Here is a 26489-nt window from a genome sequence, read left to right as displayed (position 1 = left end):
ACACTTAGGAAGGTGAAGCTGACTGTTTTGTTCAGACTATGCCACTATTTGGTTTAGAATGCAGTCACAACTAGTCTCTCTTATCTGCTTGCAAATGCATAAGAAAATAACATTTTGATAAGTTGTCACTGAGGTGAATTAGCTGGGTTTTCTAAACTCTTAACATAAGCAAGTGAAGAAGCTTATGTCATCATTAGTGAAGACCCCATTGTATTGCACTCATTAAAACCATCCCTTACAGTACAAGCTCAACTCATCCTACCCTGGAGTTGAGCCATGACTAGAACCTATAGCATGAATGAGAACTGTTCTCTCATGATTTGGAACACATGACCCTTAGCAGGGTCATCTGCAAAACTGAACAAGTTGTATGCCCTCAGATTTGCTTTGCCAGTTACTTCTATGGCCTGGCACTTGAGTTTCCTGAAGGATTGTTAATCTGGGGAAACTGCTGGTGTTCCTACCATCCTTCAGGTGAGTAGGACAGTATGACAAAGAGACCTTCATCTCTCTTGCCTCTTGTGTGCTTCAAAATAGCTATGGATGCCTAGACAGACACTGCCCCCTGGAGTCATGTAGAGAAAGCTACAACTCAATCCGCTCCCCCAGGTTTCTACCCATGGAGCCTATACAGCAGTATGCAAGGAGGTAATGTTTAAGGAGCTCCTTTGAACATGGAACATCTCAATCATTGGAATGTTAGTTGCACTGGGAAGGAAGTAGTCCAACTGCAGCACTCAAACCTCACCATTATGCCTGGAAAAGGCTGCTCACAGCTGCCCCAATAAAGAAGGTATTGTTTTCCAAAGATGCATATAAAATGTAAACAATGTGAACATAGCAGACAGAAGTTTGAAAATTTGAAGCTTGTGCCTCTATGCTGAGAAAACAGAGTGGTTTTAGGCAAATGACTCAATCTTCATTCTATTGGAAGTTATCAGATTCTTGAAAATTCAATTCATATGTTTTCTAAATTCAGAATTTTTTTTACATTGTCCAATTCCTGGAAATTAGAATTATATTAGTATTGACCTTGATGTTTTCAGAAAACTCACCACAGTTAGAGATTGCAATAGAAGGAAGAGCCATCAAATCCAAAGACACACAGCTTAGGAATTGCCTCTCTGATTTCCTTGACCAAATGTGCAAAGAGAAACTAAGATCAGCTTTCATGGGGAATGTATGGTACTCAAACTGTATAAGGTGACTGGAAAAAGAAGACAATATAAAAAAGAAAAGCCAGGGGCTGGGCGGTGGCACAGTGGGTTACACGCACATGGCTCTAAGTGCAAGTACTGTCGTATGGATCCCGGTTCAAGCCCCCAGCTCCCCCACCTGCAAAGGGTGTGCTTCACAGATGGTGAAACAGGTCTGCAGGTGTCTCTCTTTCTCTCCCTTTCTCTGTCTTCCTTTCTTTTCTCGATTTCTCTCTGTCCTATCCAACAACAATGACAGTAATAACAACAAAGATAAACAAGGGCAACAAAAATGGGATAAATGGCCTCTAGGAGCAGTGGATTCATAGTGCAGGCACCAAGCGCCAACAATAACCCTGGAGGCCCCCCCCCAAAAAAAAAACACCTAAAGTTAAACAAGCATACCTGTTGATATAATTAGTGCTCTTAAGAGTTTTTATTAGACAAAAATGTAAATTTGTCTTATTTTCCTTGGGAAATTTTATCTCACTTGATTTCACTTAACAATCTTGTGAATGCCTTGATGTTCTCATAAATATGTTTTTAATGGCTGTAGCACTGTGTTCACTGTACAGCATCATTTGCTTACTTTTTTGTAATGTGTTGCCAGTCAAACTTCCACTTTTTTTTTCACAGTTCTAGAACCCACGCAAGCCAGCCTATCAGATTATTCTGAAACTTCAGCCTTCATGTCTTCATGTTTACCTCTCTTCCTGGCCCAAATTTCTTCTGACTTTATTTTTCTCATTCTCTCTAGATGAACTGATGAAATGAAAGTGACTATTTCATCCATTCTTACTGACCCTTGATTGTATTATGTACATTACTGCTGTCATTCTCACCTATCATTATGTTTCTACATGGTGTTCATGAGGAAGATATATATATATATATTTGCAGGAATAGAATCTCACTTTTGTTCTCTCTCTCCTTTTAAAATTTTTTAAATTTAAATTTTTATATTTATTTATTTTGTATAAAGACAGAAACAGATGGAAGGGATATATATATATGGAAGGGAGAGAGAGAGAGAGATGGGATATATGGAAGGGAGAGAGAGAGGGAAAGAGAGATAACTATGATGAAATGAAGAACTAATCCACACTCCTAGCCCAAGTGTCAGAAGCTGAAAAAGGGTCCTCAAGATGGTAGTTCAGTTGCAAGAACAGTTGCTATGTTGCACTGGCAAGATGAGGCAGCAAGGATATGAAGATAGAAGCACAAAGGCACCTGCCCCTGCTTCTCCTGCATAACAAACAAAATGGCTGCTTCTTTGCTTTCATCCATCCCCAAACCCTATGTCCCCACATAGCTCTTATTGCTCACTTTAAATAAAAAACACACTAGCCAATACTGGGCATCATAATGTAATGTTTTCTTTTTTTTATTATTCCTCCAGGGTTATTGCTGGACTCGGTGCCTGCACCATGAATCCACCGCACCTGGAGGCCATTTTCCCCCTTTTGTTGTCCTTGTTGTTGTAGCCTCGTTGTGGTTATTATTATTACCATTGTTGATGTTGTTCGTTGTTAGATAGGGCAGAGAGAAATGGAGAGAGGAGGGGAAGACAGAGAGGGGGAGAGAAAGATAGACACCTGCAGACCTGCTTCACCGCCTGTGAAGCCACTCCCCTGCAGGTGGAGAGCCTGAGGCTCCAACCTGGATCCTTAAGCTGCTGGTCCTTGCACTTTGCGCCACGTGCACTTAACCCACTGCGTCACTGCCCGACCCCTATGTTTTATTTTCATAGTTCCATCTGGGATGTCATATATACAGTGATAATTCTTTTCTTACTTTTTTGGTATACTTACATTTAATTTTTTAAACAAAGGCTTTTAAAATATCTCCATTTATTTGATAGGACAATGAGAACTTGAAAGAGGAATGGGACTAGGGAGAGAGAAAAGGGGAAACACAGCACTGTTTCACCACTAGTGAAGCTTCCTCCTTGCAGGTGGGGACTGGGGGCTTGAACCTGGTCTTTCTGCATTGTAATATGTTCACTCAACCAGGTGTGCCACCATCCAGCCCCAAATTTATATTTTGAATTTCCTGAAATGGAATGTTAAATAATAGAAGACAGAGGCGATGGGCAGTAGTGCACTGGGTTAAGCGCACATAGTATGGAGCGCAAGAGCTTGCTCAAGGATCCCGGTTTTAGCCTCCTGGTTCCCCACCTGCAGGGGGAGTCACTTCCTAAAGTGGTGAAGCAGGTCTGTAGGTGTCTTTCTCTTGATCTATCTTTCCCTCCTCTCTCAATTTTTCTGTGTCCTAAAAAGAAAGAAAAAAAAGAAAGAAAGAAAGAAAGAAAGAAAGAAAGAAAGAAAGAAAGAAAGAAAGAAAAAGGACTCCAGGAGCAGTGGATTCGTAGTGTTGGCACCGAGCCTTAGCAATAACCCTGGAGGAAATAAGTAAATAAATAAATAATAGAAGACAGAAACTGGACATTTGCAAAACTCTTGCAGGCAGCTTTCAGAGGACTAGAGTTTGGAAAAAGCTAAGCTAACCCTATAAGTTATCATAGGACCTTAAAAGTGTTTAAGTGTTTACTTTCCTAACTTTGGTTGAACTACTTTTAAGTCTTAAGAATCCCTCCCCCTGATTTTTTTTTTTAATTGAATTCCTAATGGTCTTTGGCATCACATTTGTAGCTTTTTTTTTTTAATTCTCCCTTTAGGAATTCACATTCATTTTCTTTATGTTCTCATGGACATCATTTCTGTTATGACTAACATTGCATTTATCAAGATTTGCTTTGTATTTATGACTCTTGAAATATGCATTATCTTCACTTTAATGTATGCATATGCTCAGAAAGAAGGATTATTTCTTAATTCATCATTATTATAACCTGAGACACATAAATGATGTAAAGTATTGGTTCTCACTTTTTTAAAAAAATTAAACTACACTAAAAGAAGGAAGTTGGTCAGTGGTGGTATTCCCATTTCACTTGGGAGAGTGAGAAAGAGAATAGCAGATGCAAACAGTTAAATAATTTTTTCAACACCAAAATTAAGTTCCAGAATTACTGGTTTTTCTCCTCCTCCTCCTTTTTGCTGCACCATTCTGTAAGGAATTATGTAACAAGATGTATCAAAGACTGACGTGTACACAGTAGTCAGTTGTGTTTTTTGAAGGGACAGACGTATAAATTAGGCTTCAGTAGATGACAAATCATTAGAAAATTAGAGTTTTAACATATCGGTATAGTTAAATAAAGACATAAAGTCATATTTTGGAGACACCGATGGGCATTGCTTATATGGTCCTGAACAATTTACTTTTGGCATTTGATTTGACCCTCAGAATATGATAGCTAGATATGAATGAGTGAGATAAAGATATACTGCTCATGTACTGCTTGTGTCCAGGCTTAAGAAATAATAAAGTTTTATAAAGAAGTGTCAATTTGCTGAAAGTTTACTGGAACATGGGTTTTAGTTCAGGTGTACAGATTTCACGTACTTTTCCCATCACACAGTGCATATCATGTTGGGAGAATTGAATTGGCTAGTACAGAAAGCTTAAGAATTAATTAGCACATGGACCATGGGCATGGTGTTAGAAATAAAATTTTCCCTGGGAGACTTGAGAAAGGCAAGAAGGGAGACAATTTGTTCGATTCTGCAGAATCAGGCGTTGGCCCAACCTGGGTCTACCATGTTGGCACACATCACCCAGAGATCACAGTCAAATATTGATTCCCTAGCAGGTTTGAAGCTGCCCTTTTCTTCATGGATTGGATACACAGATTCAGTCTTATCAGCATAGACTAAGGGAAGAGGGGGAAGGTAGCACATTGGTGGCGGGGGGGGGGGGTGGCTTTCATTTTTAGTTTTTACTTCTTACATTGAGATATCGAAGTAAGGAAAGATGTCACTGATTCCTTAATGTATATTGACTGGATGCTTTTCATGGAAAATGTCTCAGAAGGCTGATGTGGTGGCATTTTATTAGATGGGTTAGAATCAGGGAAGAAACAAGGCCTATAGACATCAGTTATTCAGGACATATTAATAAGATTTTAATGTAAAGATAGAGAGTATCAGTAAGTCACCCAGAAAATATATGTATGTATATCTATTATCATCTATCTCCATATGGATGCATATATGTATATATGTATCTTTGTATATGCACTATTCCTTCTCTCCTGCAAACATTTTTTCCTTTTAATCATAAATAGAAATGAGAGAGAGAAGAGGGACACTATAGCATTTATTCATCACTTGTGATACTTCCCCAATGCACAGTGCTCCCATGTAGTAATGGGGACTTGAGCCTGGGTCCTTGTGCATCCTAAAGAAGTGTGTGTTCTTTTGGATGAGCCACTTTCTGCCTCTCCAACAAATATTTTTTGAGTATCCGCTTTGTGCTGGGCACAGAGCTTTTGGTTCTGTCTCATGTTAATGATCTTGCTCTCATATCCTGTTCTCAGTTGAGTCAGTGAAATAACTGAGTGCTCAGTGCAAAACTAACGGTAATGACAACAAGATCATCCTTGAGGGTTTTTTTTTTCTTTCTTTCTCCTGTTTTTTTTTTCCCCCTTCCGAGAAAGGCTTTGGCTCCAAAGTTAAGTCCCACTCTCTTCCTGGATTTGCTATTAGTGCTAGACATAATCTTGAGTGAGTTAGTCACTATGTTTTCTCATTTTTCCAACTTTACAACACAAACACTGAACCTGCCATGACTTCATAGCAAGGATGTTGTGATGAGCTAATTTGTGGGAGACTCTTAGCTTCCTGAGTATTAGAAAAACTTATAATGGTATTGGTATCAAGTCACTTTTGAAAACCTTCACTTTTTGCAACTTTTAAAAATTTCACCCCCTCCATGCATTTTAGTCATTTTTTCTAATTATAATCACATTGAAAAGGGGGGAAAAGAATCTAGCCATCTGTGGGCACTTGTTTTCCTTCCTTGGAGGTAGTGCTAGAGATGATTTATTTGAGATGTCATTAGTCCCACTTGGATGGAGAATGGATGGCAGTTTTTCATTGTGGCTTTAAGGCCCATCTGCTGATGGGTGCAATTCATTAGACAAGAATATGTGGGTGAATGTGTGTTGCAGTAGTTGTAGCTTATCAAAGGGAAGAAGATTTGTCCTTTTGGGGGAAAGGAACAGGATGTCAGCTCTGTGATACTGTCACAGTTGAAGAAAGCCAACCAAGGTAGGCAAGCCCTATACAATTCCTGTGCAGATGTCACTTCTCCCTGGAAGCTAAGTGTCACACCTTCTTTGAGTGCATGTGAGCATGTGACTTGGTCTAGTATCAGTGGCTCTGGTCTAGAGAACTTAACAGGAATCAATACTTACACATTGTCATTCACTTAGTCCACATGATGCCCCCTCTCATTATAATAAAAATTCCATAATATAGCTCAAAAGTAACCAAAGAACGAGAACTGAGGCCACATGGAAGGCATGGAGTTACGTTTATTTCACATTAACAGTTACAGGCCAATTCCTGCCAGACCCGCACAAACTTGTGCAGCTATAACCAGCTTTCATCAGTTTCAAACTGGGCGTGGCACAAGCTGTTTGGTTAGAAACAGAGTCCATCAAGGTGCTGACAATAAAGGTGAGAACAGGTTGGCTACAGTCAGAGCCCACCACTCTGGATACTGGGATAGAGAAGTGGGGCTCCACCAGCAGCCTATGGATTTTTCATTTCATCATAACTTTCATCACACAGTCTCATAGCTGCTTGCCTACTCTGACTCTCTGATCCTGGACAAAAACAAGCACGGCCCTGTGTATAAGAGATGATGACAAGGCTGAATCTGGTTTGCAGAGGTTGGCACTTCAGGGAATTGCTGTGTGTTTCTGAATCCCTGGTAACGTCAATAGCTGTGGTACTCAGTTGAGGTGAGCGTGTGTGTGTGTGTGTGTGTGTGTGCGCGCTCATGAACATGTGCTTGGGGTGCGCAGTGAAAATATTAGTGGGGTGTTGAGGGCAGAGATGAGAAAGGCAGAAAGTTCATTTGCAGATTGCTAGGAATAATACCAACTGAAACAGTGTACTGGTTAACTTGGTTTCACTGCTCCTTATAAATAGGGGTACCAGTTGGTATTAGATCTTTGCTTTTGAACTGCTTCTGTGCATTATGCCAAGGACAGAAACCTTCACAGTGAAAGAGGTGATCTGATTACAGAGCCCTGTTAGCCATTTCCTCTTGTAGCTAGGAAATGGCTTATCCTAGGACAGTCCTGAAAAAAATATGTATTTTCAACAAGCACTTAGAAGACCTGTGTGGCATATAGTTAGCATCACTGAAGCTCATCGTGTGTCCTCCTGGCCATTTTTTCATTCATTTGTTCACTAGTTGAATATGTACCTGGGTTATTTGCTCTAGAAGATCAAATGTGAATCAGACATAGACCCTACACTTATGGAAGGTTTATTTCAGAAAAATAAGGCAAGCTAAATACAATAGTGGATTGCAGTGAAGAAGATGGTATGTCCTGTAGGAAATATGTAGATAGTGCTTCGGGAAGCTGAGCAGAAGGAAAGGGCGTCTAAAGGGGTTGGAAAGGAAGGCCAGATGGTAGGAGACAGCCTGGAAATGGTGGCATCTGAGCTGTATTTGGAGGATAACGAAGGTTCAGAGAGTCACAGCGGGAGAAAGAACTTCTAGGTGAGGTTATTGGTAGGAATAGACAGGAAAGGCACATTTAGAGAGAAACCATGACTAGTTTGCTTTGCCTGATTGAAAGCTGTGAGCTTGCCAGAACATCTGTTTTGTGTTATCTCCTGACTTTCTTTGCACCATTTTTTTAAGCCATCAATTAAAGTTCAGCAAATTTTAATCAGGAGGGGCAGTTACCATAATGGATGTAAGTGGTTTTGTAATTATCACTGCTACTAAATGTGTAATCTATTTGTTCTTGCAATTATTAAGGTTTTTTATTTTTATAAGCTGATTGCCTCCTGTTCCAAAACTTCCTTAATAGCATGCAAATAGGGGCCAGGAAGCTATATAAATCTGGAAACACGTTTTCCTGTGCAGTTCGCAGTAAATCACTCACACAGACTGACCCATGGCAGCTTTGTGCATCTCGAGAGACCCACAGTCATTTGACGCAGAATAGATAAGGGCTGCCTCCGATCCTTGTGGCCCTCCTCCAGATGGAAAATCACCTCTTGGGTTTTACATTAGTTTTATTTTATGACGCAAGCAATGTCATGACTTCTCTTCTCTTTCCTTGACAGTGATCCCATCATCTACTTGTGACAAATTGCTCTGCTTTTACCTCTTTTACCTCTTTAGCTGAGTGTGCCCTTATATTGTGTTGTGGGAGGAGCTGGGAGTCTGCTGGTGAATGGTGACAGCATTGCTGACAGTCCCTCCAGCTCTCTGTGCCTCAGTCAGTTCATCCATTCAGTGGGAGAGCTACTACACACTGTAGAGAATCACATGCTTTGTACGTTACCGACACATTCTTTGTAAAGGTATTTTAAGACCGCGGGTTCTAAGTTGGAGTGTGTGTGTGTGTGTGTGTGTGTGTGTGTGTGTGTATGTGTGTCTGTGTGTGTGCCTAGTGGGAGGGGACACATAGGATTAGAGTATGCATGTTACAATGCATGAGGATCCAGGATTAAGCCCATAATCCTCGCCATGGGGGAAGCTTCACAAGTGGTGAAGCAGTGCTTCCTATCTCCCTTTCTCTCTTGATTTCTCTCTGTTTGTATCCAAAATAAAGAAATGAAATATTCTTAAAGAAAAGATTGTTGAGGTTCAAACAGTGGCACATGTACATGTTACCATATTAACATGTACATGTTACCATATTAAGTGTACATATTACCATATGTAAGGGCCCAGGTTCATACCCCAGATGCTCACTGGGAAGCTTCAGGAGCAATGAAGCAAGTACTGTAGGTGTCTGTCTCTTTCTCTCTATTACCCTTCCCTCTCAATTTCTCTCTTTCCTATCAAAGGAAGGAAGGAAGGAAGGAAGGAAGGAAGGAAAGAAAGAAGAAAGGAAGGCCCAGCAGGAACAGTGAATTTGTTATACAGGCACCAAGTTCCAGTGATAATCCTGGTGCCAAATAAAGGAAAGAAAAGGGAAGGGGAGGTAGGTACCAGGTGGTGGCACACCTGGTTAAGCACATATAGTACAATGCACAAGAACCTGGGTCCAAGCCCCCGAACCCCACTTGCAGGGAGAAGCTTCACAGGTGGTGAAGCAGGACTGCAGGTGTCTATCTTTGTCTTTCCCTATCTCCCCCACCTCTCTCAATTTTTCTTTGTCTCTATCCAATAATACACACACACACATACACACACACACACGGAAAGGTAAGGGAAAGGGAGGGGATGGAAAGTAAAAGTCTCCCTGTGGAACTAATACTGTATTTCCCTTCTAAGTTTTAAGTTAGGGGAAAAAAACACCTTCAATGAGTAAATACAAATCTATATCATAAAAAAAATGCATAGGGATCAACAACGTATAAATCCAATTGTATCAACCAAGTATACCATATCAGACCCCTAGAGCATTACTTTCTAATAAAACATTCAAAGAGAATTAAAGCACTGCAAAAATAAAACAGCATTTCTAAGGAAAAAAAATTAGATAAGGAAACTGTTACATTTACACAGTGAAATATCGTTTAGCTTTTGTGATTCACGGTAAAGTAGGAATATGAGAGGATTTTCTAGCCTACATGCTAGAAGGATAAAGTGTTAGGTGATTTCAACTAGACATGAAACACAAAGATATAAAATTGATGAGGGTGGGGGTAGGAAGCATAATGGTTATGCAGAGAGACTTTCATGCTTGAGGCTCCAAAGTTGTAGGTTCAACCCCCCCGAACCACCATAAACCAGAGCTGAGTAATGCTCAGGTAAAAATTCATTCATTAATTCATTCATTAAATATACAAAATTGAGAGCAGACACAATGAAGTAAAAAGATAAACCAGTAAACACTAGCTAAAGAACTACGGTTGCCTAGGAAAGCTAAGTGGGTATAGATACGACATGAGAAGTGCAAAATAAGGTTGTGGAATTCATCTACTTGCACAGTGATTTAATTATTAAACTGGAATGAGCTGAAAGTAAAACACAGTAGTTACAAAGAAGGGGAGGGAAACATGGAAATGAATAATGCCAGATATTAAAGTATGTTATAAAGTGAAAGTTTAAAGAAACTTGTACTGACCCAGGAGAATTCTCTGCTTTGAACTAAGTTCTATAGTTTACTTCACTTGTTTACTTTAGTTTCTACTTGACATTCTCACAACTGCTTCACCCAAAGTGGGAAGGAAAGGACAAAACAAAGAAAACAAAAATTAACTAAAATAAAATAGAAATAATTGTGCATTCTGTGTTTTTTCTTTTTTTTTTTTAACTTTTATCTGTAAAATGGAAACAATGACAAGACTATAGGATAAGAGGATCTCCACACAATGCCCACTCCCAGAGCTCCATATCCAATCCCCTCCCTTGACAGCTTCCCTATTCTTTATCTGTCTGGCAGTATGGACCCAGGATCATTCTGGGGTGTAGAAGGTGGAAGGTCTGGCTTCTGTAATTGCTTCTCTGCTGAACTTGGGTGTTGGTAGGTCGGTCCACACTCCCAGTCTGTCTCTCTCTCCCTAGTGGGGCAGGGATCTGGGGAGGCGGGGCTCCAGGACACGGTGAGGTCGGGTCATCTGCTCAGGGAAGTGTGGTTGGCATCTGGAACCTGGTGGCAGAGTAATGAAGCTTTTGTTTTTAACCAATTCTAAACATTACCGTAATTGTAAATGACTCCTAATAATGATTAAAGTTTTCTTTTTTTTAAATTGTTATTATTTATTCACTCACCCCCGCTCCCCCCCCCCCCCAGCTCTGCTCAGCTCTGGGCTAATGTGAAGCTGTGGATTAAATTTGAGGTGCCTCAGGCATGAAAGGCTTTTTGCATAACCAGTATGCTATCTCCTCAGCCCTCTAAGTTTTCTTGAATGCAATTAAATTCTAAGAAACTTGCTTTTACGTGGGTGCAACACACCAGTTCCAGTCCAAGTTCTGCTTAGTTTTTTTCCTTCTGATCTTGTTTTTCAACTTCGGTCCAAGAATGAGATCATCTTGTATTCATCCTTTTGTTTCTGACTTATTTCACTTAACATAATTTCTTCAAGCTCCATCCAAGATGGGGTAAAGAAGGTGAATTCACCATTTTTAATAGCTGAGTAGTATTCCATTGTGTATATATACCACAACTTGCTCAGCCACTCATCTGTTGTTGGACACCTGGGTTGCTTCCAAATTGTGCAGCTATGAACATAGGTATACACAGATCTTTTTGGATGGGTATGTTTGGTTCCTTAGGTTCATAGGGTAGGTCTATTTTCTAGCCTTCTGAGAGTTCTCCAGAAACTTGCTATTTCTTAAATAAAACAAACAAAAATTGTGAATAGCTATAAAGCCCACAACAGGGCCAGTAAAATAGCTCATTTGCATAGTGTGTTTCTTTGCCATATGTGCAACCCAGGTTCAAGCCTGATTGCAGAGAAGGAAAGGTTGGAGCTATGGTTTCTTTTCTTCCCTTTCCCTCCCTTTCCCTCCCCTCTCCTCCCTTTCCTCCTCTTCCTTTCTGTCTCCTCTGAAAAGGTTTGGGGCAAATAGTAGCAAATGACATCTGTGCTCAATAATTATTTCTTACATAAACAAATGAATGAGACATTCTTTCCTTGGGGAAGGGAAATGATGTTGAGATGTAATAATGATTAAAGATAGCTAGAGGTTATAAAGTGAATATTTTTTCCTGGGATTCTGAATCTCTCTAATTATTTTTATTTTAACATTATACTTTATTTTAAAAATTGTACCTACTTAAGTAGATATTATGCTCTGCTGCCTAGTAAAGGCCCCACCCCCACCTCATTTCTGTGCTGCTACTGGAAACATTTAACTATACTACAAAGTGTCTTCTTGTTTGGATTGTGAATCTAAAACCAAGATACTTCTGACATCTATGTAACTGCTTACCTGAACTGAGGGCATCTTACTGAGGAGAAAATAACTGGAATGTTAGTGTTTGAAGTGAGGTTTCCTTGCTGTGTGCTGTATTTCCTGCTGTGTGGGACCATCTCCGTGTGTTGTCCACAGCCTCAATCATAGAAGGAAAATTTGAGAAAAGTACAAAGTGTTTTACAAGTAGTATGACTGGTGACTGAATACGGATCTCCATGAAGCTTCCTTTGAATGTTTGTGTCCTTTGTTTCTGATGTGTCTTATTTCCATAGCTCATCTAAAGTACCACCGCAAGAAGGCAACCTCTCATGAATTTTAAGCCTTATAGACTGTTTCCCACTTAGATGGCTTTGTGTTTGCTTTTCCAGCTCTACGTGGCCACGGAGGCCATCCTCATTGCACTGGTAGGGGCCACACCATCATACTACTGGGACCTGGCTGAGCTCCTGCGGAATCAGAGCCATGGGAACCTGTCAGCAGGGGAAGCTCAGGCTCTGGGTGACTGGCTTCTGACAGCGAATGGCAGCGAGGTCCACAAACATGTGCACTTCAGCAGAAGCTTCACCTCCATCGCCTCAGAGGTAACGTGGGCACTGTGTATGGCATCCAAAACAGGCTAGTCCCATCACTAATGAGTGCTCTTCCTGTCCAGATGGTGCCACTCTGCCTATCATGTTAACTGAAATTTCAGCCTCCTCTTTAAGTAACTTTCCAGTAAACGTGAGAGTTCCAGAAGGCTATTATGTGAAAACACCTTATTTTTAATTCTTACCACAAATGAGATGTACATCTTACCAAACTAGCTATATGAAGTGAGATGTAAACTTTAAAAAAGCCACATTCTGAGTATAGTGCTCTGAAAAAAAAAAAAGTGAATCAAAACTTCCATGCGTTTTTACACAAAAATTAACTAGAGAGAGAGAAATGTAATGATGCATCTGTAACATCCTTAGTTTCTTTTTAATCCTACATCCTTTGCCTAGACCTCCCAAAGCACCGTAACTATACAACACAATAAATAAATGGGCTCACGCAGGGCAGCCAGAAAGTCTCAACTTCTGGCCTTGGTGGAGCCTTGCTGGCCAAGAAGGTTCTGGTAAGGACAATACCTTCTAGACTGAGAGTAGAAAGTTTGCTGAAGAGAAACCCTGGGACAGGAGAGGCTTTGAAAGGAAGAGAAGACAAGATCATAGAGAAATATATATGACTTCACCAATGTGTTCTGGAACCGTGTCTTTCCAGAGCCCTGCCGCACAAGGGAAATAGAAATAGGCTGGGAGTATGGATCTACCTGCCAATGTCCATGTCCAGTGAAGAAGCAATTACAGAAGCCAGACCTTCCACCTTCTGCACCCCACAATGATCCTGGGTCCATGCTTCCAGAAGGATAAAGAATAGGAAAGTTTTCAAGGGGAGGGATGGGATATGGAACTCTGGTGGTGGACATTGTGTGGCGTTGTACCCTGCTTATCCAACAGACTTGTCGATCATAATTAAATCAATTTAAAAAAACCCAAACAAGTAAACAACAAAAAGAAAGAAAAAAAGAAAGAAAAAGGAAAATTAAAGGAAAATAAAAAAGAAATAATAGTCAATCAATCTATATTTGTGATCTTAAGAGAACTACTACAATTTCCAGTGGAGGGAATGGGGACACAGAACTCTGGTAGTGGGAAAGGTGTGGAATTATACCCGTGTTACCTTATAATTTTGTAAATCAGTATTACTATTAATCATTAATACAAATAATTAAAATATAAAGATAGCATAGGGGAGCTAAAGAAAGCTAATAATTCTGGGCCAGATGGTGGCTCACCCTTTTGGGATCACTCATTACCATACACAAGGATCTGGGTTCAACCCCCCTGTCTCTCTGTCTATGGGGAAAACCTTCACTAATGGTGAAGCAGTGCTGCAGGCATCTCTTTTTCTCACTCTGTACCTCTCCTCCTCAATTTCTCTCTGCCCTATCAAAGTTAAAAAAAAAAATTCTCGGAGCCAGGTGGTAATGCAGTGGGTTAAATGCACATGCGCAAAGTGCAAGTACCCTGTAAGAATCCCGGTTCGAGCGCCCAGCTCCCCACCTGCAGGGGAGTCGCATCACAGGCGGTGAAGCAGGTCTGCAGGTGTCTATCTTACTCTCCCCCTCTCTGTCTTCCCCTCCTCTCTCCATTTCTCTCTGTCCTATCCAACAATGACGACATCAGTCACAACAGCAGTAACTATAACAATAAAACAACAAGGGCAACAAAGGGGAAAATAAATAAATATTAAAAAATATTAATTCTCTGTTCACCCACATGAACAGAGCTCAGGAGCCTGCTGCCCTGATAGCAATAGTTACCCCCATCTTTCCTCTCTGGATGGGTGCAGGTAACCCTCAAAAGGGACTCCTCTGCTTCACATGTTTAGTGTAGAACCTCATGCCTTATATCATTTTGAGGCAGAAGTTAAGTGCCCACTCTGTGCCTTCCTCACCACCTCATTTAGTATATGAGCTCTAGTTGGGTTCACATGCTGTACTTCTGCTGTGGACACTGGAACCTCGTTTGGGTGGGGTTCCAAGTCTCAGGGGAATTTGAAGTATGTGGTATTAGCGGCTTCCTCCTGCTGTCACTACCAAAGTGATGAGAGTCATCAGAGTCACGGTAGCAACAGAAAGAGTGATGAGGGTGGTGACTAAGGAGAAGAACGCCATGTGGTGCCAGGTGGGGTGGCCACCACTTGTTAGGTGGTACCCATCTGGGGGACCAACCTCTGCAGGGCAAGCTGGGTTCCCTGTCATTACAATGGAGCACGATCCCAACCAAACCTGCTGCTTGATTTCTTTCTTTTTTAAAATAAGTATCTATCTGTCTGTCTGTCTGTCTATCTATCTATCTATCTATCTATCTATCTATCTATTTGAGAGAAAACCAGTACATCACTCTAGCACACTGAATGGCAGGGACTGAACTCAGGACCCCATGCTTGAGAATCCCATGCTTTATCCACTTTACCACCTCCTAGACCACTGCTTGACTTTATAACAGTGATTCATTTTTTCATTTCTTCAGATCTCCTAAGTGAGAATATTGAAACTGTCCCCTTAGTTTGTGCCTAAGTTTGTAAAGCTCTTGAATATGCTAGAGCTTAAATATATGTATGTATTTAAGTATGTATGTATTTACTTACATTTTTTTGTCTTTCCATCACCAGGACTTTATTTAGGTTGACTTCTTCAGAGACAGAGACAAAGACAGAAATAAAGACAGTGATAGAGGGAGAGAAGGAAAGACACCATTGTACCCCCCAAAGCCTCTCTCTTTCTGAGGGGATGGACTTGAAGCTGGGTTGTGTTCATGGCAAAGCAACACAGTGCTAGGTCAACTGTTCTGCCAACCTTGAAAATGGTTCTTATTGAAATTATTTGATGTCAAATCAAATTAAAGAAAACAAGTCATATAAAACTCCTGAAAATAAGTATGAAGATAGGGTCTTTGGGTCTGTATTATTTAAGAAGTTTGTGTTTTTAAAAAATACACATTTTAAAATTTCTACCCTGCATATTATTTCATTCATGTCAGGCCTTGTAGAAGTTATTCACAGGAGGGCTTGGGGAAGGTGAGTAAAAGGTTATGTAGATGTGATTAACTTGGTATTAATGAGAAAGAACCCTCTACTCGAGGAGTCCTGACTATTTTGAAAGAAGTTAATAGCCATTGGGGTGAATTTATGTAGCAAATTGATGTCTGCTATATTCAAATTACCCCCTGAGCTCTGACTCCTTCAGAAAGCACCAAATATCATGGAGACACACAATTATCATGCTTAATTAGTGTTTGCAGCCAAAAAGAGTCAGGTTGGAATCTATAATATCATTGTGGATATTGAAGAACTGAAATTGACTGATTATTATCTTGAGATTAATGCATTTTCCCCAAGCCATACCCTGAGGTCAGAAGACAGAGAATTAAAACTGTTTGAAAAATTCACTGCAGTAATTGCTTTAGGGGCTATTTTTTTTAATGTCTTGCTTCCTTCTCACCTCAAGTACTGATTGTTATAGCCTGCACACTTCATCCATTAAGTGGTAATTCAGAGTGACAACTACATTGAAATGAAGCAAGTTAGTTAATCACCATGAAACTGTTCCTGAAATACCCTGTCCACACTCCCTAATCGCAGGAGACCTCTGATTACCTGATCTTCTCCCAAAGCGAGATTTTCCTGTACATGGGCTGTAAATATTTTGATGGGAAATTCAGGGGTGGGGTGACCTGGAGTTTGACAGAAATTATGATCAGAACTGTGGTTTGTTTTTTTTTTTTCCCACAGGATGGTCATCAGTGTATTGACTGTGCAGAATTCTCAAGAGTGGTTCCCCAGGAATGTTGGGGAAGCTTCTGTTTGTTTTTTCCAGGGCTGCAGCTTTGAAATACTGACAAGTCCTATTTGCTGATTTTGTCTGGTCCTACTGGACTGTCCAGGGAAGCTGCCTTCATCTCTTTTTTTCTTGATGACCAAGCCAGCCATGCCCTGCACACACCTGGTGCCTGTCCCTCTTTCAAGGAAGGCTGATTGACTACACTGGAGTCATGAACAGGTCCACCCAGAAGGTGTGTAAGGATTTAGGTGTCACTTTTCAAGTGACTGGGGCCCCTGCAGACCCCTTGATGTCCTGTGAGCCCTATGTGGCCCTCTGTGCTTCTCAGTATGGATGTCTGTGAGTCAGTGCAAGTGCTTTCAGGGTCCACACTGCTCTCATCTCTCAGCCTTTGGAAGATGTGTGATTTAATGACACAGTATTTGCCTTTACAATCAGGTTTCAACCAGTCCTTTTCTCCCTTCTTATTTTTTTAATTTAATTTTTTTAATTTTATTTATTTATTTTCCTTTTTGTTGCCCTTGTCTTTTTATTGTTGTTGTAGTTATTATTGTTGTTGTTACTGATATTGTCATTGTTAGGACAGAGAGAAATAGAGAGAGGAGGGGAAAACATAGAAGGGGAGAGTAAGATAGACACCTGCAGACCTGCTTCACCGCCTGTGAAGCGACTCCCCTGCAGGTGGGGAGCCGGGGGCTCAAACCGGGATCTTTACACCGGTCCTTGTGCTTCGAGCCACATGCACTTAATCACTGTTCTACTGCCCGACTCCCAATAGTAAATAGTATAGAGCTTAAAGATGAAACCAAGATATTCTACATGTCAGATTGATTCTAAGAAGAAAGAACACTCTTCAAATTTCAGTTCCCCACCTCCACCCCTTCATTGTTGACCAGTGGCTCCACAGTGGCTAGTTAAGTAGTGTCCTGCTGGCTAATAAAACCCACAATTTGATGCTTAGAGTCATGGCATTGAGGTATGGTCTGTGAAGCTGCCTGAAAGGCTATAGCATTCCCCCTTATTACATAAATAATTCAGCAAATATTTAATTTGTGTTGGAAGAGTTTTGTATACAAATATGTCTTTTAGAGAATTACAACATTGCAGTAGGGAGACAAGTAAACACATAATTCATCACCCATCATGTCAGAAGCAAAGATGGAGTGAGGGATGGCAGAGAGGGAGCTTGAGGACATGGAGCACAGTGGCAGGGCCTCTATGGAGTGTAGTCAGTACATAAAATTAAGGTGTGAGGCTGCAGCACAGTGGAATGAGTAATGTTTATTTTCTTTGGGGAGCATGTCTTCCCCTGGGTGGTGGCAAGGCAGTGGTCCTACATTATTCATGTGTGAGTAATGCAGAGTCATTTAGTCTGTGGCCAAAACAAGGAGAACAGGAGGGCAGAGTCTCCTTGGGGGAGGCAAAGGATCCAGTGATTGGAAAAATTCGGGGTAAATGTTTTTGTTTGTTTGTTTTGCTTTTTTTTTTTTTTTTTTTTACCATACGTTACCTCTTCCTTAAAAATGGTTATAGCATGATTCTCAACTATTATGCCAATGTGTCACCAGATGGTTGAAGAAGGGTGGGGAAAGAATGGGTAATTTAGATCACAAGGGAAAACTGGAACAGGAACAATGAGCAGTAGTTCAGAGAAGAGACAGGGTCTGTATCTAAATTCACTGACTCTTCACTGCCCTTTAGTCTCCCTAGAGTCTTACTGGAAAAACATCTTCTGTAGTCTGTGTTCTAGTGCAGGGGAAGTAGGTGCAGTACTACTCAGGGAAGCAGTGAAAATTATGTCTTTCTTTCTTTCTCTCTCTCTCTCTCTCTCTCTCTCTCAGAGTGATGTCTGGTTCTTTCTCTCCTCCTATCTTTCTCATTAATTAATAAATAAAATATTTAGGAAAAAACCCACCTACTTTAAAACCTCTTAACGAATTTCATCAGAGTATAACTGGGACTTCTGGTAAAGAAAGAAATATCACTCACTATCTGAAGGTTAATTATTGCACATGGACACTGGAAGCAAGAAGGAAAGGAGAGAAAGACTCCAGCAGAAAGACTGCATTGCTAGTGGATGGCTGTTTGCAATTGCTTTAACTCCATGTGGTGGATTTGAGGGGCTCATATGAACCACTCAAGAACTGAGTGACCAAAAAAAAAAAAAAAAAGGGAGCTTAGGATTGTTGTTTAGAGCTGTAGAAGCTCTTGAGTAAACCTTATGGGACCATCAGGGGAACCAGGGAACTTAATACTGTACCCTTAGGGCAGCATGGAAGTCAACCAAACTCTGAAGTGTCCCAACTGCATAGAGACAGTGGTGAATGGAATCCAACTGCTCTACTGGTGAGAAAAGTGACTTTGAGCTCACAGCAGAGTTCCCACTTTCAAGAATCATTCTGGGATCTTTTCCCACTCTACACTAGGGCTCTGTTTAAGGGACATCAGGTACTATAGTACTATATCACTTCTTCAAAACTACTCCTCTCCACATACAACTCACATACAAAGCTAAGCCCTGTGCCAACAACAGAAACCAAAATAGATAAGTAAAACTAGGAAGGCTGTGGTTTTGAGTAGCCAAAATGAGGGTCAGACACTTGAGAATGCAGATTCAGTGGAGCTGTCAGAGAAAGAATTTAGGAATTGCATTGTCATGAAGTTTGAAGAAATACAAAATTCTCAATTTAAAATGGAGAAATGGGTTAAGAAATAAATCCATAATTTCAAAGAGTCACTTCATATTAAAATAGAGAACTTGAAAACAGAGTTACAGGGTGTGAAGGATACTTTGAATATATTCTAGTGTCAAATAGCAAGTCAAGGATGTAGACTTTGTTATTCAAGTTAATGACAAAACAAAGCTATCACTTTGGAATAGGTATAAATGGTGGTTTTACTAGGTTCCTGAAAGCCATGTTAGCAGCTTGACTTTCAGATCTTAGTGCCAATAATTAAAGTTAAGTTGCAATGAGAATAGGTTAAAAAGGAAAAAACCTAGCAATAGGCTGCACAGTATGAATTGATTTCTCTCATAAGTCCGCTCTTCATCTTCCAAGCACGTGTCCCAAGAAACTGGATCCGAGCTGTTTCAGAAAAACACCAGCTTGAATTATCTTCTGTTCTTGTATTATTACAGCCCATTTCCCCCCCCGCTTTATGTCGTATACTCATGCTAAAATGATCTCTGCTAATCACACCCATGTGGCCCTGCCTTCCTCTTTGTTTTCTAGATGTAACAACTAACAGGCATAATTCAATACATATTCTCAACAAAATGACTACACTTTTTTTCTTACTTCAAAATAGGAGAGAAAAGGCAACTCTTTAAGAGATTGAAGACTCTACCAGAAAAGCAAATATCAGAAATATAGTGGGTTCAGAAGGAGAGGAGAGAAATAAAGGAGCAGAAACTATATTCAAAGAAGTAATAGTGGACTTTTCCCCCCAGATCTGGGATAAGGACATGATACAGATGTTCAGGAAGCAGAGAGGACCAAAATTCTTACACCCAAATAGACCCATACCTAGACACGTTGTTATGAAATTATCAAAAGTCAAGGAGAAAGAAAATAATTTAAAAAATTCCAAGGAAAAGAAGAATGTGTTTATAAAAGCAGTATAGACAGACTCACATCAGACTTTTCTGCAGGAACCGTGGAGGCCAGGAGAGTTTCGAAAGACAAAACTGTCAGCCACACATACTTTATTTTGCAAGGTTATCATTCAGATATGAAGGAGCAATCAAAACAGTACTAATCATACAAAAACTAAAGGAATTTGTCATTATGAGACCTGCCTTGCAAGAGTTACTGAAAAGAGGGCCACAGAGAAAGAAATAAGGGACATTTAAGTTTCAACAAAGTAATACACAGTCAGACAGACCCAGAAACATAAACCACTAGAAATATGTGACTTTATAGTATGAAAGGAGAAAAAGAGATGGATAGTGGATATTCAAGGAAAAAATAGTGAGACAAAGACAGTTTTAAAAGCTCTTAGATGTATTTTTATATAATACACTTATGTATAACTTGTATATATATTTTATGTGTAACAATTTAAATGTATACAGTCTCTATGTCTTTATAAGTGATGTTATTTTTCTTAGTACATTTTCATTTTTTTCTACATTATTTTTTGTTTTTCTCATCTTTCTTACTTTGAGGTTCTTTAATTTGATGTTTGGTGTTTGGATTCTTTTTTTAAATATTTTATTATTTTGGATAAAGACTAAGAGAAATTGAGAAAAGGGAGATAGCATAATAGTTATACAAACAGACTCTAATGCTTAAGGTCCCAGGTTCAGTCCTGCATTCCACCTTAAGCCAGAGCTAAGCAATGCTCTGGAAATAAATAAATAAATAAATAAATAAATAAATAAATAAATAAATAAATTGAGAGAGGATAGGGAGATAGAAAGGGAGAGAAAGAATCCTTTAACCACTTGTGAAGCTTCCCCCCTGCAGATGGGTACTGGCCTTTGAACGTAGGTCCTTGAACACAGTGATGTGTGTGCTCAACCAGGTGCCAACCAGATATGCCACCACTCAGCCCCCTTAAGGACACTTGTTATAGTTTATATCTCTTTACTAAATGACCTGCATTTCTTTGAAGGACAACTACTAAATGGTTTCACTCATATGCAATATAAAGAACTGAAACACATGAAAAAGGACAAAAAAAAATAGTGAAACTATCTGTAAAACTTTGTGAAAACTGGGAGTAGGGCAGTTGCGCAGCAGGTTAAGCGCAGGTGGCGCAAAGCCCAAGGATGGCATAAGGATCCTGGTTAGAGCCCCCCGCTCCCCACCTGCAGGGGAGTCGCTTCACAAGCAGTGAAGCAGGTCTGCAAGTCTGCAGGTGTCTGTCCTTCTCTCCCCCTCTCTGTCTTCCACTCCTCTCTCCATTTCTCTTTGTCCTATCCAACAACAATAATAACCACAACAATAAAAACAAAAAGGGCAACAAAAGAGAATAAATACATATTTTTTTAAAATCTTTAAAAAAAAACCAACTTTGTGAGAACTATGATGGTTATCCTTGAGAGGAGGAGGAAGCAGAGAAGGCATAGAATTATGCTGGTTGGATGGTAAGATACCCTGTAACCTTGTAAGCCATTATTAAATCACTGATTTAAAAAAAAATCATCAAAAAAATTTGTAAGTTTTTGGGCCTGGGTAATGTATGCACTAAGTGCACACATTATAGTATACAAGAACACAGATTCAAGCCCCCGATTCCCACCTGCAGGGGGAAAGCTTCATGAGTGGTGAAGCAGGAGTGTAGGTGTTTTTCTGTCTCTTTCCCTCTCTCTCACCCCCCTCCTATCTCAATTTCTCTCTAACTCTATTCAATAATAAATAAAAATATTTGTAAAAGACTTAGTTGTAATAGGTATTTGTACCTAACACATGCATTATGTAATCAAATAAATTCCCTCGAATACATTTTTGAAAATTGACTCTCCCCAACCCCTGCCTTTCCCTGTGTACATAGATCATAGAACTTTAACTGTATCCTTGACACATAGGTTTCTTTTTTATCCCTTTTCCCTTTCCTCTTTCCTTTCTGCCAACCTCTGCCTCTATTTTGTACCCTAAATTCTGAAGGTCTCCACTTTTCTAGTATTCCTTCTAGAAGTGAAGATTATTTAATTTATAATGATTTGAATAGAATACATGCTGAGGATTAAGGGTTACTCAGTCCATGATGAATTCTGTGCTTTTGGTTCAACATGCTTGAATTTAGTGTTATATCCAAGCCATATCTGAGTGTTATTCCCAAAACTTAACTAGTACTTAAAGAATAAGGTTTTGACACAGTTATCTTGGGTCAGGTCCACACTCACTGCTAATTTTAGTGTGCGATGTCTGAGATGTTTATTATCTATAAAATGGGACTAGTGGTGCTAATAAGAACCTATTCTAACAGATACTTGTTGGGTTAGAGAAGGTTTGTAATACTTACAGCCATACCAGTCTAAACCATGTCCAGTCTCGGCTCATTTTAAAGACTAAGGAGGGCCAGGATTGGCAATAACTAATTTTTTTAGATCATCACATGAGAAAAATGACTGCTTTGTGGTATTTCCATAAAGAGTAAGGTTTAATTTAAAAAAAAAAAAATTTACTAGAGACAGCCAGAAATAAAAAGAGCAGGGGGAGATAGGGAGAGAGAGCGAGAAAGAGAGACACCTGCAGCACTGCTTCACCACTCACAAAGATTTCCCCCTGCAGGTAGAGACCAAGGGCAGCTTTAATTTTCAAAAAAAAAAAAAAAAAAATGCTAATGACACATTTTGTGACTTCCTTCAAAACTTTAAATTATACTCAATCTGTGTTTGTATTTATTTGTGCTAGCAGTTTCAAATAATGCTAATTCAAGGTCAGCTCAGATCAGGTGTCTATTTATAGCAAAAAAAAAAAAATCAGTTCTCCTTTCTTAGACTCCCTACCCTGTCCACACTGGCATGGGTCCTGCTTACTGTTACTTCCTGTCCATGTTCTGTATTGCAGCTAAAACTGCATTCTCTTGAATTACAACAATACTTGACCTTTTGGGGGGTTTAGTCTCTATGTGGGAAAAATCCAGATGTTAGAAAACCTCCCTCCTGATGCTTCATCAATACCCAGTCAATAGTACTGTTTTAGCTCTGTTCACTTCTGCTCACCTAACATTCTCTCCCTCTTTAAGAGTTGGAAGGCACTGGGTTGCACCTGGTTCTGTACTCACACTGCTATTTGCCATATTTATTTTTCTTTCATCTTTTATTTCAGAGGCACCTGCTGCTGGTGCCTGTCCCCAGTTGTGCCTGATTTTTTCTGAGGTCTACTTCCTTTAGATGAGTGGATGATTGGACAGTGCTTTTACTGCTAATCTTCTCACATCCTTTTTTTAAAAAGTTTAATATAGTAAGTGACCCACTTACGACCTCACCATAGTGATTATGGTGTGCATATAAACAAAACTACAGCTAGCTCAACCTGAGCTAAAAATATTTTTGTCCTCATATTCTTTCTCTGCTCATATGAAGGGAGAGAAAGGTAGATTTTCCTCATTGCAAGTGATTTTTCAGCTGATAATGGGGTTCATAGAAAAAGAATATTCATGCCACAGCTTTAGAATTTGACTTACTATTGAAAAAATTAATAAGTTTTCATTTAACAATCTCTAGACAATTAAAGGTTTAAGTGAGTTATAAAGTCATGATATTCTAAATTTAAGCTCATCTTTTTTTCGTATAGTCATCATACCTAGGTATATTGTCTGATTTCTGGCAATATCCAAGTGCAAATTTTACCTTGGAATTAAATATTGGCCAAATGGGCAGAAGTATGAGCTAACAATTGTGTCTGTTCTGCTAGGAGTAACTTTATCCCAAAACTTAAAAAATAGTTCACACTGATACATTTTTTTCAAATACTGTAGTGATCATTCTCTTTTATATCTGAACTGAGCTCTGACAAAATAACTATCTTCAGCTTACATTACATATTGTAACAAATACTTAAACTATATGTGAAAAGTGTTAAAAGTTAAACATAAAAGAATCATTTATGGGAGTCAGGTGGTAGCACAGCGGGTTAAGCGCACATAGCGCAAAGCACAAGGACTGCAGTGATGATCCCTTTCTCTCTGTCGTATCTAACAATGACAACATTAACAACAATAATAACTACAACAACAATAAAAACAGCAAGAGCAACAAAAAGGAAATAAATAAATATTTTAAAAATCTTTAAAAAAATAATCATTGATGTCCAAATCTCAAATGTTCAGAAATTGGGAATGTGGAAAGTTTGCTATAAATACATGGCCATACATCCTTGAACTGAATTCCTGAGTCAGCCATCCCCAGTCCTCTATTGACAAAGGAGGTCCCTTGGATGTCAGATTCACATTGTCAAATTTGCATTTAGAAAATATGGCAATGTCTTTGCTTTACTTTTTTTTTTCTTGTCATTTCCTGAATGCATTTCAGAAGAGATGGGAAGATGCATTGGCCTAACCAGCTTTGACATGAAGAAAAATTATTAGAAATCACTTTGTCTCTTGCAACTTGCATCCTGAGAATCAAAATTTAGAATCTTCAGATCAAACGTCCCTTGGGCTCCTTCCTAGAACCACTGTCCAACTTGATAGCTGTCCAGTTGTTAGAAGGATGGATTTAAGAAGTTCTTCAAATGTGGTCAACAAAATATTGACAGTTGATTGTAAAGTAGTCAATTGGCTATTTCTCACTCATTAATACAAAACAGATCAGTGTGAGTCTAAATGTCTTGGGCATATAAACAGACTAGCAAAAATCGATGAGCAAGACTTGAAGTCTGATGGTGTAGGCCAGATTTTTAAAGGCATGAAAACACCAACACAAATACTACAAACAGAAAACATAACAACAAGTGTTTAAAATTCAAGGTATTCAAAACAGATACAAATCTTGTTTATTGGCCATGGTAGGTAAACAGGATATCCCTGACTTTGAGGGTTGGGGGTAGGGCAGGCACTTGAACTCACCGTCCTTGATGATGGTAATATGTGTGCTCTATTGAGTAAACCACTGCCTGGCCTTTTTTTTGAGTTTGATCCATTATTTTTAAGTTCTTTTATTAGGAAAATAGTTAATTTTCTTTTTTAATTTAACTTATTTTATTTTATTTATAAAAAGGAAACATTGACTAAACCATAGGATAAGAGGGGTAGAACTTCACACAGTTCCCACCACCAGACCTTCGTATCCCACCCCCTCCCCTGATAGCTTTCCTGTTCTTTATCCCTCTGGGAGTATGGACCCAAGGTCATTGTGGGGTGCAGAAGGTGGAAGGTCTGGCTTCTGTAATTGCTTCCCTGCTGAACATGGGCATTGACTGGTCAATCCATACTCCCAGCCTTTCTGTCTCTTTCCCTAGTAGGGTGGGGCTCTGGGGAAGCAGAGCTCCAGGACACATTGGTGGGGTTGTCTGTCCAGGGAAGTGTGGTTGGCATCATGCTAGCATCCGGAACCTGGTGGCTGAAAGAGAGTCAACATACAAAGCCAAACAAATTGTTGAACAATCATGGACCTAAAGGCTAGAATAGTGCAGATGAAGAGTTGGGGGTCCTCCATTTTGAGATAGCTAGTAGGCATATTTTAATTGTATTCCAAGGGGCCTGTGGCTATACTATTTTGTTTTTTCCCTGATCCTGAAATCTGATATGCAGGTGGATCCAAGTTATTGTCTGGGGAGTTGATCTCATGGCTGGGAAAGGACAGAAAGCTGGATCAGGGAAGAAAGTAGCTCCATAATATGGGAAAAGGGTATAAATATTGTTGACTGTAAACCCCATAAATTTGATTTGGTCTGGGGCCCATATTCAGCTTAGGAGCCTATGTGAACTCTGCATCCCCGCAGATCTGAGCTCACATTCTGTGGTCATGAGTAGGAACGTTCCAAGCTGCCCCAATATCGACCCATCTTCCTCAGGTGTAGCATAGAGTATGTTGTCCATCCTCCGAAGGGAGGATGGAACATTCTCTACCGTTATTGATTGAAGTTGAGGGCAAGGTCCTATGCGGGGGCCCACAAAAGGGCCAGTTTTGTTGTTCTTGATGGAGATGACCGAAATAGTTATTTTGTAGGACATGTTGTTACATGGTACCAGGGGCACTTTTGAGTTTTTATGAAGACTTCATTACATAGGTATGATCCACTGCATCTTTGACAGATGCTTGTTGAAGTGTCTTCATCCTGTATGCATTCCCCACCCCAATTCAGAAGCCTAGTGGCTGGGGCTGATAGTTCTAATCCCCTCTCACTTAAATCCTTTCCCTGGCAACTAGTCTTATCCACTGGGGCTTTTCAAAAGTCCCTTCATTAAAGTAGATGCTAATGCAGTTGAAAAGGCTTGTTCTGAATGATAAGTCACAGATGTCACCCTCTGGAGCCATCTTGGGAACTAGAATCAAAAATTTTATA

At 39.8% G+C, this 26489-nt stretch overlaps 1 protein-coding gene across 1 annotated transcript in view; it reads left to right on the top strand.

The window, feature by feature from the left end:
• SLC22A15 (solute carrier family 22 member 15) overlaps positions 1-26489 on the top strand; it is an 81527-nt gene that overhangs the window by 6267 nt on the left and 48771 nt on the right. Inside the window, exons 2-4 of the mRNA XM_060202365.1 lie at positions 12533-12745; positions 16332-16457; positions 23778-23865. Coding sequence (XP_060058348.1) covers positions 12533-12745; positions 16332-16457; positions 23778-23865 — 427 coding nt within the window. The remainder of the gene's footprint in view (positions 1-12532; positions 12746-16331; positions 16458-23777; positions 23866-26489) is intronic.

This window comes from Erinaceus europaeus, chromosome 11 (assembly GCF_950295315.1).
Source record: "Erinaceus europaeus chromosome 11, mEriEur2.1, whole genome shotgun sequence".
NCBI classification, from domain to species: Eukaryota; Metazoa; Chordata; class Mammalia; order Eulipotyphla; family Erinaceidae; genus Erinaceus; species Erinaceus europaeus.
The sequence above is the reverse complement of the archived record's forward strand: the minus strand, read 5'-3'. Positions and strand labels throughout refer to the sequence as shown.